Raw genomic sequence first — 12,091 nt, forward strand, 5'->3', positions numbered from 1 at the left:
TGGTGCAGCTTTAGATAGTATAACCCCCAACGGGAGGGGTATGGCCTCAGGGGGTCAGGTGCAGAGGATGGGGGTTGTGGTGGTGCAGCGTAGATGATAATTAAAGACAGAGTCGGGTTGTGCAGTTCAGGGTGTTTACTTACTGCAGATATTCCGGTCACTCCGGCCTTGAGTGACCACCCGAGCCGTGCTGCGTCCACCAGGTCCTGGATTCAGCCAACCCCCAAGCAAGTCCGGAGCGTGTCCCTGAGCCCTCCTTCTTGTCCTTTCTTCTGGCCGTCCCCACCAGGGATCCACCTAGGTCCAGCTCCCTCGGGCCTTCTGTTGGGAGACCCTTGGCCTTGGGTTCCCTGACCCTACACGTGGTTTGCCTTCAGGGTGGATGTGGTGGGTGGCCGTGGCAGATCCTGCCCACGGCCTCCGGTCTCTGGCTGGGGTATGCTTTAGCCCCCACCAGTTTGGGATCCGGTACCCTGTTGCCAACTCTTCACCCTAGGATTGTACTTGGGTTCTCGGAGTTCCTTCTGTCTCCCCCTCTGGGTCTTTCTTGCTCTCCTCTCTCTCTCTGGGCTGCTCTGCTCCTCTGCTCTCCTCCATGGCTTCTCACAGACTGACTGTGGCTGACTGACCTCACTCTGCAAAAGACCCTGTCCTAAGATGGTGCCCACCTTATATACTCCCTCTATGTGTGAGCTCAGGTGACCAGCACCCAATGAGCTCCTAACTTTACCCAGGCTGCTCCCCCTATCTGCCCCTACACTACTGGGATGTACCACCCCCCTCCCACTCCAGCCAGGAACAGACTCGGTCGTACCTGCACATTTCTAAGTGGGAGTACCGTTGGTCTGTTCCTCGGAAATGGGATGTGTGTAGTGCATGCAGCTTTCTGAGCTCAGCTCCACACTCCATCCTTACCCGGGAGTGGAATACCACACCTCTGGGTTGAGGTGCAATACCCCTGTAGCAGCCGAATCCTCAGGGTGCTACAACAACATATTGCAACATTTTTTTCCATTCTTCAAGATAGACCTCTTTTAGAGCCTGGATGTTGGATGGAGAGTGATGCTCAACTTGTCTGTTTAGGATTCTAGGTGTTCAATTGGGTTCAGATCAGGAGACACACTTGATCACTGAATCATTTCAGAAATGCAACAGATGTGTGTTTTGGAACATTGTCATGTTGGAAAAGTTCATGTCCACTAAGTGTGTTGAGTGCTGATAGCATCTTCTAGAGCAGTACATCTGTGAATTCATGATACCAATAATGAAATTTAGCTCTCTGATATCGGGAGCAGTTAATAAGTCTCAAACAAGGACACTGCCTCTACCATGTTTTTCTAAATTCATTTTTCTAAATGCATGGTGCTTACAGTGAAATATGGTGGTGGCAACATCCGTATGTATGGCTACATGAGTGTTCCTGATATCGAGGAGCTACATTTCATTGATTATATCAATTTACTCTATTCTTTTCTGCACTATATGGCCCTGTATACAACTCTGCCATCCCCATGTTAGCCTCTGCCATCAGTATTGTTGCCTGTGTATTTTACATCATTGCTTTGATAACTGGTCTCCAGTAGAACTCAACAGTACTGCATTTCATTCTCTGCCTCCACAATGTTGCTCATAACATCTAAGCAGTACAGAGATGAGACAAGAAGGACTGAGCTTTGTTTGATGCCGGTAACAGACAAATTAGTCATTTGAAAATGATAATGCTGCTTTGTTGATGCATATCGCAGAAGACTATGGATTAAGGAAGTTGTAATTCAACCGCAAAGTCAATCCTTTTATTTTGTGGGGAGGTAATAATCATTTGTCAATGGCTCTCTCATAGCGACCACAGGAACGATAAGTCACACAGCACAATATTACCTTGTAGCCATTTTGCATTTTAGGAGAAAAGACTTGAAGCCTCATGCCATACATTGCTGCATAACAAATCCATATTTTTTTCTTTTTAAAACCATAGTCCTGACAATAATAGGAATGACCAAATAATGGAGGCAATAAAGTCTTGAAAATGACCTTAAGCAAGGTCACGATTAAATTAATTTTGGAATGTATTTTGTTTTGCTAGAATTTAGAGCACAGTGTTTAAGTGAATCCTTTTCAAGACACTGAAACTGTTCTAGGCCAAAAATACATGTTTTGCATGCTTATACATTAATTTAATAGAAACAGCAGGTACAAAATCAAAATAGGCCTGTTCTCCTTTGATTACAACATTTTCAGAAATCTCTCGCTTGAATCACTGAGTTGGGAATTGAAGAACAAAAACAAGATAAAACAGAAAGCTCCTTTAGCTGTTGCCTGAATATTAAAATGATTTGTTGAGATACTGGTCATATTGCCTTGTATAATTTTAATGCAAAATATGTTTGCTAAATATGTATATTCAGGAAGCAAAGAGGCTTTGAGACATATTAATCAATATAGTTGGGAAAAAAGATGCACTTTAGATTACAGAGAAGTTTAAGATGTTCTTAGATGCAATATTTCCACTCCCAAAGCATTTCAAAATGTGGTGTTCTCAATTCGAGACATAAAGCTTCTTTTTTTCTCTTGTTAAAAAGGCAATTGGAAACTGTTTTTCTCACATGAAATCTACTGTGTTAAATTCAATTTACACATTGAAAGAAAAATGTGATTCATTTCATAATTCCATTTTTATACCTACCAGAGCCAATTCTGAACTGTCTAGGTGACCATCACTGTTTATATCCAAATAGTTAAGCATATCTTCTACTAGTGATCGTTTTTGAGAAATGTTATTCTCCAGAGGGCTACTTTCTTGCTTCTTCCGATTAGCCTGAAGATCAAGAAGAATGTTCTTGAGGCGGTTGTAGTCAGCCATGGTGCAAGTATCCCCTAAGAGAGATGTAGACAATTTGAGCACTGAAATTAAGTATTTACATGCACAGTATTACTAATATAAGAAAAAAGAGGTTGGAGAAAATCTGAATAAATTGAGGAAACCCCCCAAAATAACGAAAATAACCTGTATTCAACTTATTAATAAGTTATCATTTTGGTACCGGTGCTTTGGTGATCCCTACTGGTCTTTGTTGAAAGTGACAACTGTAGCCAATCACTGGATTAACATGTTAATAGACTAATACGTTATTACTACAGCACAGTAAGCAACCACTGGGGGAAGCAGAAGTATTAGTGCCATGCTACAACCAAGGGTTTATCATGCCAACATAAGTTTATTTTATGCCAATTTCTTCCATGTAGTTGATTTTCTCCCCCTCCTGGAAGACCAATTTGGCCTGGATCAGGGTAATTTAATGTAGGACAATTTGGCCACCATTATTGCAGGCACTGGAGATTTGAATAATTGGGAAGGAAAGGAGGTGTGGTATGTTTCACACCCATCAATTCTCCTTTCCCTGTCTGTAGGGTTCCTTTACATGTTTTTAAGAACCTTTCAGAAAAATCCTTCTAGAATAAACTAATAAACATTTTGGAAAGGGAGAGATATCACACTATTTTTCCTCATAACGTCCATGTTAGACTAATGTTAAAGTAGAGGAATGTGGTCATGTTACAGGCTCCGTATATTAGTGTGCATGTTTTGTATCTTCTGCAATAAAAAAATTCCAACTAATATTAAACAGTAAATAATTGAAAGGAGAAGGGGGACCCTGCAGCATTATCTCTTCCATGGTGCCTGAAGAGGATCATGCTGTGAAAGTGGAGGGGGCAATCATGTTAAAGTCTTTCTCCATCATTTTAAAACATACTGTATATTGTGAGAGAGTAGGGAAAGGACACCAAACGGCTCTGTAACACCAAATCAGATTAGGAGATCACTTAAGGGAGTGTGTTTTAAAATGATGCAAAGCTGAGAACCCCTAAAGTTAGAGCATTAATTACAGCACAATGCATCAGTCTAAGAGTAAATTGCCATTTTTAAAAAATGATAGATCCTGTTGCATGTAACACTTTAAATATTATATTGTTCTGTCTGATAGAACTGTGAAGCTGCAGCCAATCAGTAGCGGCTGATAGGCTGCAGCACTCGTGTAGCATAAATAATGTCACAAGATTGCTGGGGACACAGTTCTCAGAGCAAAAGGGTTGTGCTGGACTTGGAGGTAATTTTGGTTGTTTAATTAATTATTAAGCACATTGATGAGCATTAAAAAGAGGTTGTCCAGTAGTAGACAAATCAGTTAAAGAGTTTATAGGGGTTTATTTTTTCTATGGCGCTAAACATTTGCTATCTGCCTGTTCTACCATGCGATCATCTCTCCCAGGTTAGAATACTCACGACCGCTCTTGGCAGTGATTTTCCTACTTCCTGTGACATCAACAGTTTCTTCTCTTCAACTATTCTCTGTTTGAGTGTCACTGCTAATATCTTGTGAATTGACAAGTGGTTCAGCCAAAAGCAGCATGGAGCCGGCTGTCAATCAACATGATGTCAGTAGTGACGCCTCATCAATTGAGTGTAAGAGAAGGAACTGCTCTGTCCATGTGATGTCACAAGAAGTAGGAGAATCTCTGGCAGGAGCGATACATGACCACTCTTAGCTGGGAGACATTGTCTCATGGCACATAAGGCAGGTAGTTAGCAACTACCTGACAATAAGTGCTTAGCCCCATAAAAATAAGTCCCATATAACCCCTTCAAGTAAAAAAATAAAATATAACAATGTTACCATTGTGAAACAAACATTTATATATTATCATTTATTACCTAGGTTAAGCTGTTTTATAGGCATTTTTCCGTCATGCTCTAATTTCTGGTATTGTACCTGGTTGTTTGAAAAGGCAGATTCTACTGAGGATTTTATACCACATATTCTGTAATAACTGATGAATATGTTCAAGAATAGTGTTAAATCAATAATTAGTATGCATTACCACTATTCTACAGAGGCAAAAAATGTATGAACAGGAGCCCATATTTTACTAAGAATTAAATGCAATTCCAGGAGTGAAAGCATATTTGCAGGCATCAAAAAGTGATTACTGCGTTTTTTTTCTGGTATGAGAAGGGCTTAGTGATCAGTACACAAAACTTTCTTCATCCAATCTTTGACATTTTTTATAATGTTCCTGTTATACAAAAAAGCAAGGTGCCATAGAATTTGACTTGAATATTATTGTAAAAATTAAAATATTATATTTTAACATAATGTACATACATGTACTTCATCTGCCATGTCCCTGCCTTCGTTGCGGACTCACACGCTGAGTCCGCATCTTTCCCCACACCTGATGGTTGATTTAACTAGCCATCAAGTGCCTCAAACAGCCGCAGGTGGATCACTGACAGTGGCATTTAACATACGCAGACAGGAAGTGTGTCATTGATCCCACCCATTAGTAGCCCTGTCACGTGATTGGGGGTGCCCATGGGTAGTCATGACAGGTCTGCTGAAGACCCCTGTGCCTTTTATCACAATCCTTCTGTGAACATCATGATTTTTGCTATACATAGCAATGCTGAAGTACTGCTATGTATAACACAAGAGATCGGACGATCACAGCTTCAAGTCTCCTACAGGGACTATTAAATACAGTAAAAAGTAAAAAAAAGTTGAAAAAAATTCAAAAGTTCAAATTACCCCCCTTTGCACCATAAAAAAAAAATACACATATTTGGTATTGCCGCATTCAGAAATGTCCAGTCTATCAAAATATAAAATAAATGAATTAGATCAGTAAATGGCATAACGAGAAGAAAAAATAAAAGGCCAGAATTTATGGTTTTTTAGTACAAGCAACATTGCATAAAAATGTAAAAAGAGGAGATCAAAACATTGTATTTACCCCAAAATGGTATCAATAAAATTTCAACTCAGAGCACAAAAAATAAGCCATCACATAGCCCCATAGCCCAAAAAATGGAGACTCTATGGGTCTTCGAAAATGGTGACAAAATACATTTTTTTTTTTAATTTCTTAATTTTTTTTTCACTACCTAAATAAAAAAACTATACATGTCTGGTATCTGCATACTTGTACTGACCTGGAGAATTATATTGCTAGGTCAGTTTTACCATATATTGAGCAAGTTAAAAAAAAAACGCAAAAGCCATTGTGAAATTGAACTTTTTTTGCAATTTCACGGCAGAATTTTATTTGTATGTGGCAAAATGAATGGTGTCATTCAAAAGCACAACACATCCCACAAAGAAAAAGCCCTCATTCAGCTTTATGGTTGGAAAAATAAAAAGTTATGGCTCTCGGAAGAAGGGTGTGGGGAAATGAAAATGAAAAACGGAAAATTGCCCTGGGGTGAAGGGGTTAAATATAGGTATTATGTTTTTAAGATGGATTAACATGTATGCTTGATTAGTAGTTTGTACAGTAAGTTATGATAGTTTTCCATTTCTAACATATGAATAAGGATGGATTTCAGCACATTGTGAGCAGGCTTCATAAATGAACTATGATGGGTGAAGGTATGTAGGCTTTAATTATAATGCAATGGATACTTTCTAAAAGAGCTTATTATGGCCATTATACAGGCCGCTATTGATGTGATAGGAACCATGACAGTAAATGTCAAAGAAATGTGGTAATATATTGAACTGTCAAAAATACATAGATATTGAAAAAAGCATATAGCTTAAGAATTAAATGCAGACAAATTGCTGCATAACATCTTGAAAATGCTTAAAGAGCCTGTCACCTCTGATATGTCTGATTTACTTATATTTCTTATAAAACAACAATTCTAGAGCATATTTACTAGATCTCTACTCTTCCTCATATATTCCTCCTAAATCTTTATTAATAAATTAACAACTGAGTGTTAAAATTTGGAGGTATGTCCTTGCACCTTCTAACGGTGCTGCCAGACTGAGCCCGATTCGATAAGGTCATGCCACTTTGACAAGAGGAATGATAATCCTAGTTTATTTATTTTATTTTACTCACTTATATAGCGCCATAAATCCCACAACACTTTACAGACATTATTGGCACTTTCCCTATTGGTGATCACAATCTACATTCCCTAACAGTATGTCCTTGGAGTGTGGGAGGAAACCAGAGACCCCGGAGGAAACCCACGCAAACACGGGGAGAACATACAAATTCCTTGTCCTTGCAGGTATTGTGCTTGGTGGGATTTGAACCCAGGACCTGAGCGCTGCAGAGCTACAGTGCTAACTACTGAGCCACCGTGCTGTCCCAGTTGTCAGTTTATTCATAAAATTCTACATGGAATAACAGAGGAAAATAACAAGACATAGTTCCAAGCAAAAATGCAATAGAAATGTTATTTTATGGAAAATACAAGTGTATATTAACCCCTTTAAAGCCTGGGCGTATTAGTATTTAATATCACACATTAAAGGGAATGTGACACTGGAAATTAGCTACTGTTTTAATCCGGTTTTTATGTTAACCCTATTTTTCAAAATATTCTTATTTTACTTATGACTATGTACCATAAGGACGATCCTGAAATCTTACAATATTTATTCTGCCACTGTTATTTGGTAATATTTCCTGTTCTGCACTGATAGCTTTTCAGTAGTAATCTCATTATCAACACAACCAGGAGAACACATTTCACAATGAGTAATTGTCACAGTTCACTTTCTGCCCCTCCCTCCATAATAACATTTATAAATATCAAAGAGGGTGTTAAAAACTCTTCTGCCATCAATGGACATCTCCACCCTGTTGATATCCGAGTGGCTGCTCTTAAGCATACAATATGCTGTTAATAGAAGATAAGATAAAATGACATTCCTCATCATGTGAAAAAAATTGATAATTTCAAGAAAATGGACCATAAAATTTCTAGTGCATTTTTTTCTGTGTACACTGATACCCCATATGTGGTGGAAAACTTCTGTCTGGGCACACAGGAGGGCTCAGATGGGAAGGAGCACCAACTGAATTCTGATGCACAATTTTGGCTGGAATATATTGTGGACGCCATGTCACATTTGAAGAGCCCCTGCCATGCCAAAATAGCAGAAACCCCCACAAGTGACCCCATTTTGAAAACTAGACCTCTTGAAGAATTCATCTAGGGGTGTAGTGAGCATTTTAACACTTAGGTGCTTCAAAGAATTGTATAACATTTGCCTGACTCAATTGAAAATGGAATTTTATATCATTGGGCGGTGAAGAAAAAAGAATAATTTTTTTGCCACAAAAAATTAGTATTAGCTCTAGAATGTACATTTTCACAAGGGGAAGTGAGTAAAAATTGCACCATATTTGTCATACAATTTCTGCTGAACATGGCAATGCCCCATTTGTGCCTGTAAAGTACTGCTTATCCATACGGCGAGACTCAGAACAAAAGGAGCGCTATTTCACTCTTGGAGAACAAATTAGTTTGCAAACTCCATATACAGAGCACCTAAGTGCCAGAAGAGCAGACTCCCCCCACAAGTGACCTCATTTTGGAAATTACACCCCTCTGGAAATGTATTCACAGGTGTAGTGATGATTTTGACGCCATATGTGTTTTCCAGAAACAAGCAGCAGTGAATATTGCTGAGTGAAAATTGCAAACTGCCATTGTAGTGTCTGTACATTAAAGTGCCCTTACATTATAGTGCCTATACTATTATAGTGCGAATACTCTTTTATGCTCCTGCATTGCAGAGTATTAGATCTGTACATCACAGATTTAGAGAAGGTGTGTCAGTCCTGCTCTTAGTACGAGCCTATAGGCCACCGTACCTGGGTGAACTTTCAGCCTGTGGTCCCTTGGAGACTATCGGCACAATGCGATTTCAATTGATCGTGGGGGTTGTCCCAGGGTGTCAGCTCTCATGTAGCACTGACACCCGCATTTGATTTCGCCGGAGCTCGAAGTGAGCCCATACGATTGTCAGCGAGAACGCACCTCCCGCAACGCTGTACATGTACGGTGAATTTCGTGAAGGTGTTAAGATCATTGAGTTATCCAAGTAATGATCAAATGTGCTATTTAGAAAAAAAGAGAAACTCTGAATAAGTGCTACATTATACATGAATGGCAAAATGGGTTATCTAATATAGGTTTTCTTCACCAGTCAACAACTTTAAAATAAAGTCAGCAGCCTAAAATAAAATATTAAAACTTCTATAAAGTAGAATAAAGCCTCCTCATCCTGTAGCTCAAAAACCCTCTGAGTCCTTTATAGTTTGACTCCTTGGCTTTGGAAGAGGCTGCTCTTACACCATATCTAGCCTGCACTTAATTATATACAATAGGTTAACATTGAATGAGTGATGAAGTGCAACACTCGGCAGTGGCTACTAAACAACGTATAGCACTGTGGTGTTCCGCTCTGAACATTGCTTTCCACCGGTCGGTGCTAGAGCAGATAGCTGTTTAGTTGAGGTATGAGTTTTGGACCTCCATCGGTCTCATATCCAATGCATAGGTAATTTACTTATCAACTCCTTTTAATTTAACAAATTTTGATCCAAAATCCTGATACTTCATCATAATATTTAGCTCCATGTTAATAGAAATTCACCCAAAACTATATTGTCCACATACTGAAATCAAACAGTTGGAGGAACTGGAATGGGCAAGAACCTAAAGTTCTCTTTTCCTAGATTTATAGTAATTGGATCTGTGGTATAACTTAAAGCTCCTGGGCCAAAACACACAATCTATGTCAAATACCTTGCCGACAATGTGCCATACATCATACTAGTTAATTCGGTCTTTGGGCGACTGCCACCCCAGCACCCTCTTTCAGTAATGCCTCTGGATTCAATGTCAAAAATTCCACAAACCCAAGAAAATCTATTAATTCAGCTTGTCTGGGCCATATTAATGACATTTTATAGCTTTGCTAATTTCCTTATTAAAAAGCCATTGTGGGTTTATTATAAGTGATATATGTCAGCTCATTTACAGTTCTGCATAGTGTTAGTGTAAATGAGGTGAAAAATTTATGTCTAGGTGACATAAAATTGCCATAACTCATAAAACAGAATATTTCTATTCCAGCTATAAAAGGGGATAAAATGAAGGACAATGGAAGTATAAATGCATGAATTCAGCTGTACTTCGCTGTAGAGAAACTTATTTAAAAATAATGGATTCCCATTTTATAGTGAAATGGATGGGTTTATTAAAATCTAGTCATATATTCTCTATTTACTGTTACAGAACGGAGCCACCGATATTTGTTTGGTCTCCAGAACCATTATTATTCTTGATAAAAGAAAATCTCGCTTTCAGTCTCTGCAGTCCTTCTCTGCAGATTACATTTAAGTCAATAGTGTTTTACTAAATGAACCATGACATAGACAGTGACAGTAAGTATTTCATCTCGGTTGCAGTACTGTACACCTTAAATGACGTGCAAATGGATATATTGGTCATGGTAAAAAAAAAGTACAAGGAAATGAATATCGGAGAAGTTCCAGCAGAGCATGTACTTGGAGAAAGCCCAATATGAGCACAGGAACTGTACAAAATGTGCACATAAAAGTGCAAAATGCCATTATGAAATGTAAAATAAAAATATATACAACTGCACGTATTGTTATAGTCCTTTACATATTATAAGCATTAATTGTGATCAGATAGTCCAAACATGTCATGCATAAAGGCAGATTGGTAATAAGCACGGATTGCTGTGCTGATAGCTAATTTTGATTCTTCATTTAGATTGGCACCCTAATACCCATCTTAGGTATAGATAAGAATATCATATATGTGGAAAGGTGCAAAAAACGGTGACAGCATCCAAAAAGGTGTCAACAATAATGAATCTTCATTCCTCCAGTATTAAAAAATGCAATGCTTCGATTTTTGCAGGGGTCATGCTTGATAAAGACCCCTGGAAGGGTAGAAACGTTTGTCCATCATACCACTAGAGTTTATTTTACATAATCCTAAATGTTCATAATGCCCATCATGATGGTATGTTACCAGCTTCAGTGGTCATTGTGTGTTGCCATCCAGAGACAACCAGGTGGTGCTCTATATTACTGTATTTAGTGATATAGATAAGGAGGCCATTAAATTCATATTAAAACTAGCTATTGAACCCATTCTACGCCCTGGTGGCACACATTTTTATTGGTATATGTTCTCCCATGCTGGTATGTGCTGCCCCCATCCTGGTATTTGTACTGCCCCCCTCCTGTCCCCACCATTCTATCCTGGTATGCATGGCACCCCTCATCCCCATCCTGGTATGCATGGCACCCCTCATCCCCAATCCTGGCATGCATGGCACCCCTCACCCCCAATCCTGGTATGCATGGCACACCTCACCCACAATCCTGGGATGCATGGCACCCCTCACCCCCAATCCTGGTATGCATGGTACCCCTCAACCCCAATCCTGGTATGGATGGCACCCCGCCCCCCTATCCTGGTATGCGTGGCACTCCTCATCCCCAATCCTGGTATGCATTGCATCGCTCATACTGGTATGCATGAGCCCCTCACCCACATCCTGGTATGCATGGCACCCATCATCCCCAATCCCGGTATGCATGGCACCCCTCATCCCCAATCCCGGTATCCATGGCACCCCTCATCCCCAATCCTGGTATGCATGGCACCCCTCATCCCCAATCCTGGTATGCATGGCACCCCTCATCCCCAATCCTGGTATGCATGGCACCCCTCATCCCCAATCCTGGTATGCAGGGCACCCCTCATGCCCAATCCTGGTATGCATGGCTCCCTCTTCCCCAATCCTCATATGCATTGCACCCCACATCCCCAATCCTGGTATGCATGGCTCCTTCATCCCCAATCCTGGTATGCATGGTACCAGTCATCCCCAATCCTGGTATGCATGGCTCTATCATCCCCAATCCTGGTATGCATGGCTCCCTCACCACCATCTTGGTATGCATGGCACTTCTCATCCCTATCCTGATATGCATGGGCCCCTCATCCCCAATCCTGGTATACATGGTACCCCTTATCCCCAATCCTGGTATGCATGGTACCCCTGAACCCTATCCTGGTATGTATGGTACCCCTTATCCCTATCCTCGTATGTATGGTACCCCTCATCCCTATTCTAGTATGCATGGTACTCCTCATCCTAGAATGCATGGCACCCCATCTTTCATTCTGGTATGCATGGTACCCTGCATTCCTATCCTGGTATGTATGGTACCCCTCATCCCT

General features: G+C 40.0%; 1 protein-coding gene across 3 annotated transcripts in view; it reads right to left on the reverse strand.

The window, feature by feature from the left end:
* The window catches only part of FSTL4 (follistatin like 4), a 1,654,952-nt gene that overhangs the window by 661,575 nt on the left and 981,286 nt on the right, over positions 1–12,091 (reverse strand). For all 3 annotated transcript variants that reach the window (XM_073649560.1, XM_073649559.1, XM_073649558.1), the window contains exon 5: positions 2,684–2,874. In XM_073649560.1, coding sequence (XP_073505661.1) covers positions 2,684–2,874 — 191 coding nt within the window. The remainder of the gene's footprint in view (positions 1–2,683; positions 2,875–12,091) is intronic.

The sequence above is a fragment of the Phyllobates terribilis genome, unplaced genomic scaffold, assembly GCF_046119375.1.
Source record: "Phyllobates terribilis strain yellow unplaced genomic scaffold, ASM4611937v1 Scaffold_10__3_contigs__length_209671492, whole genome shotgun sequence".
NCBI classification, from domain to species: Eukaryota; Metazoa; Chordata; class Amphibia; order Anura; family Dendrobatidae; genus Phyllobates; species Phyllobates terribilis.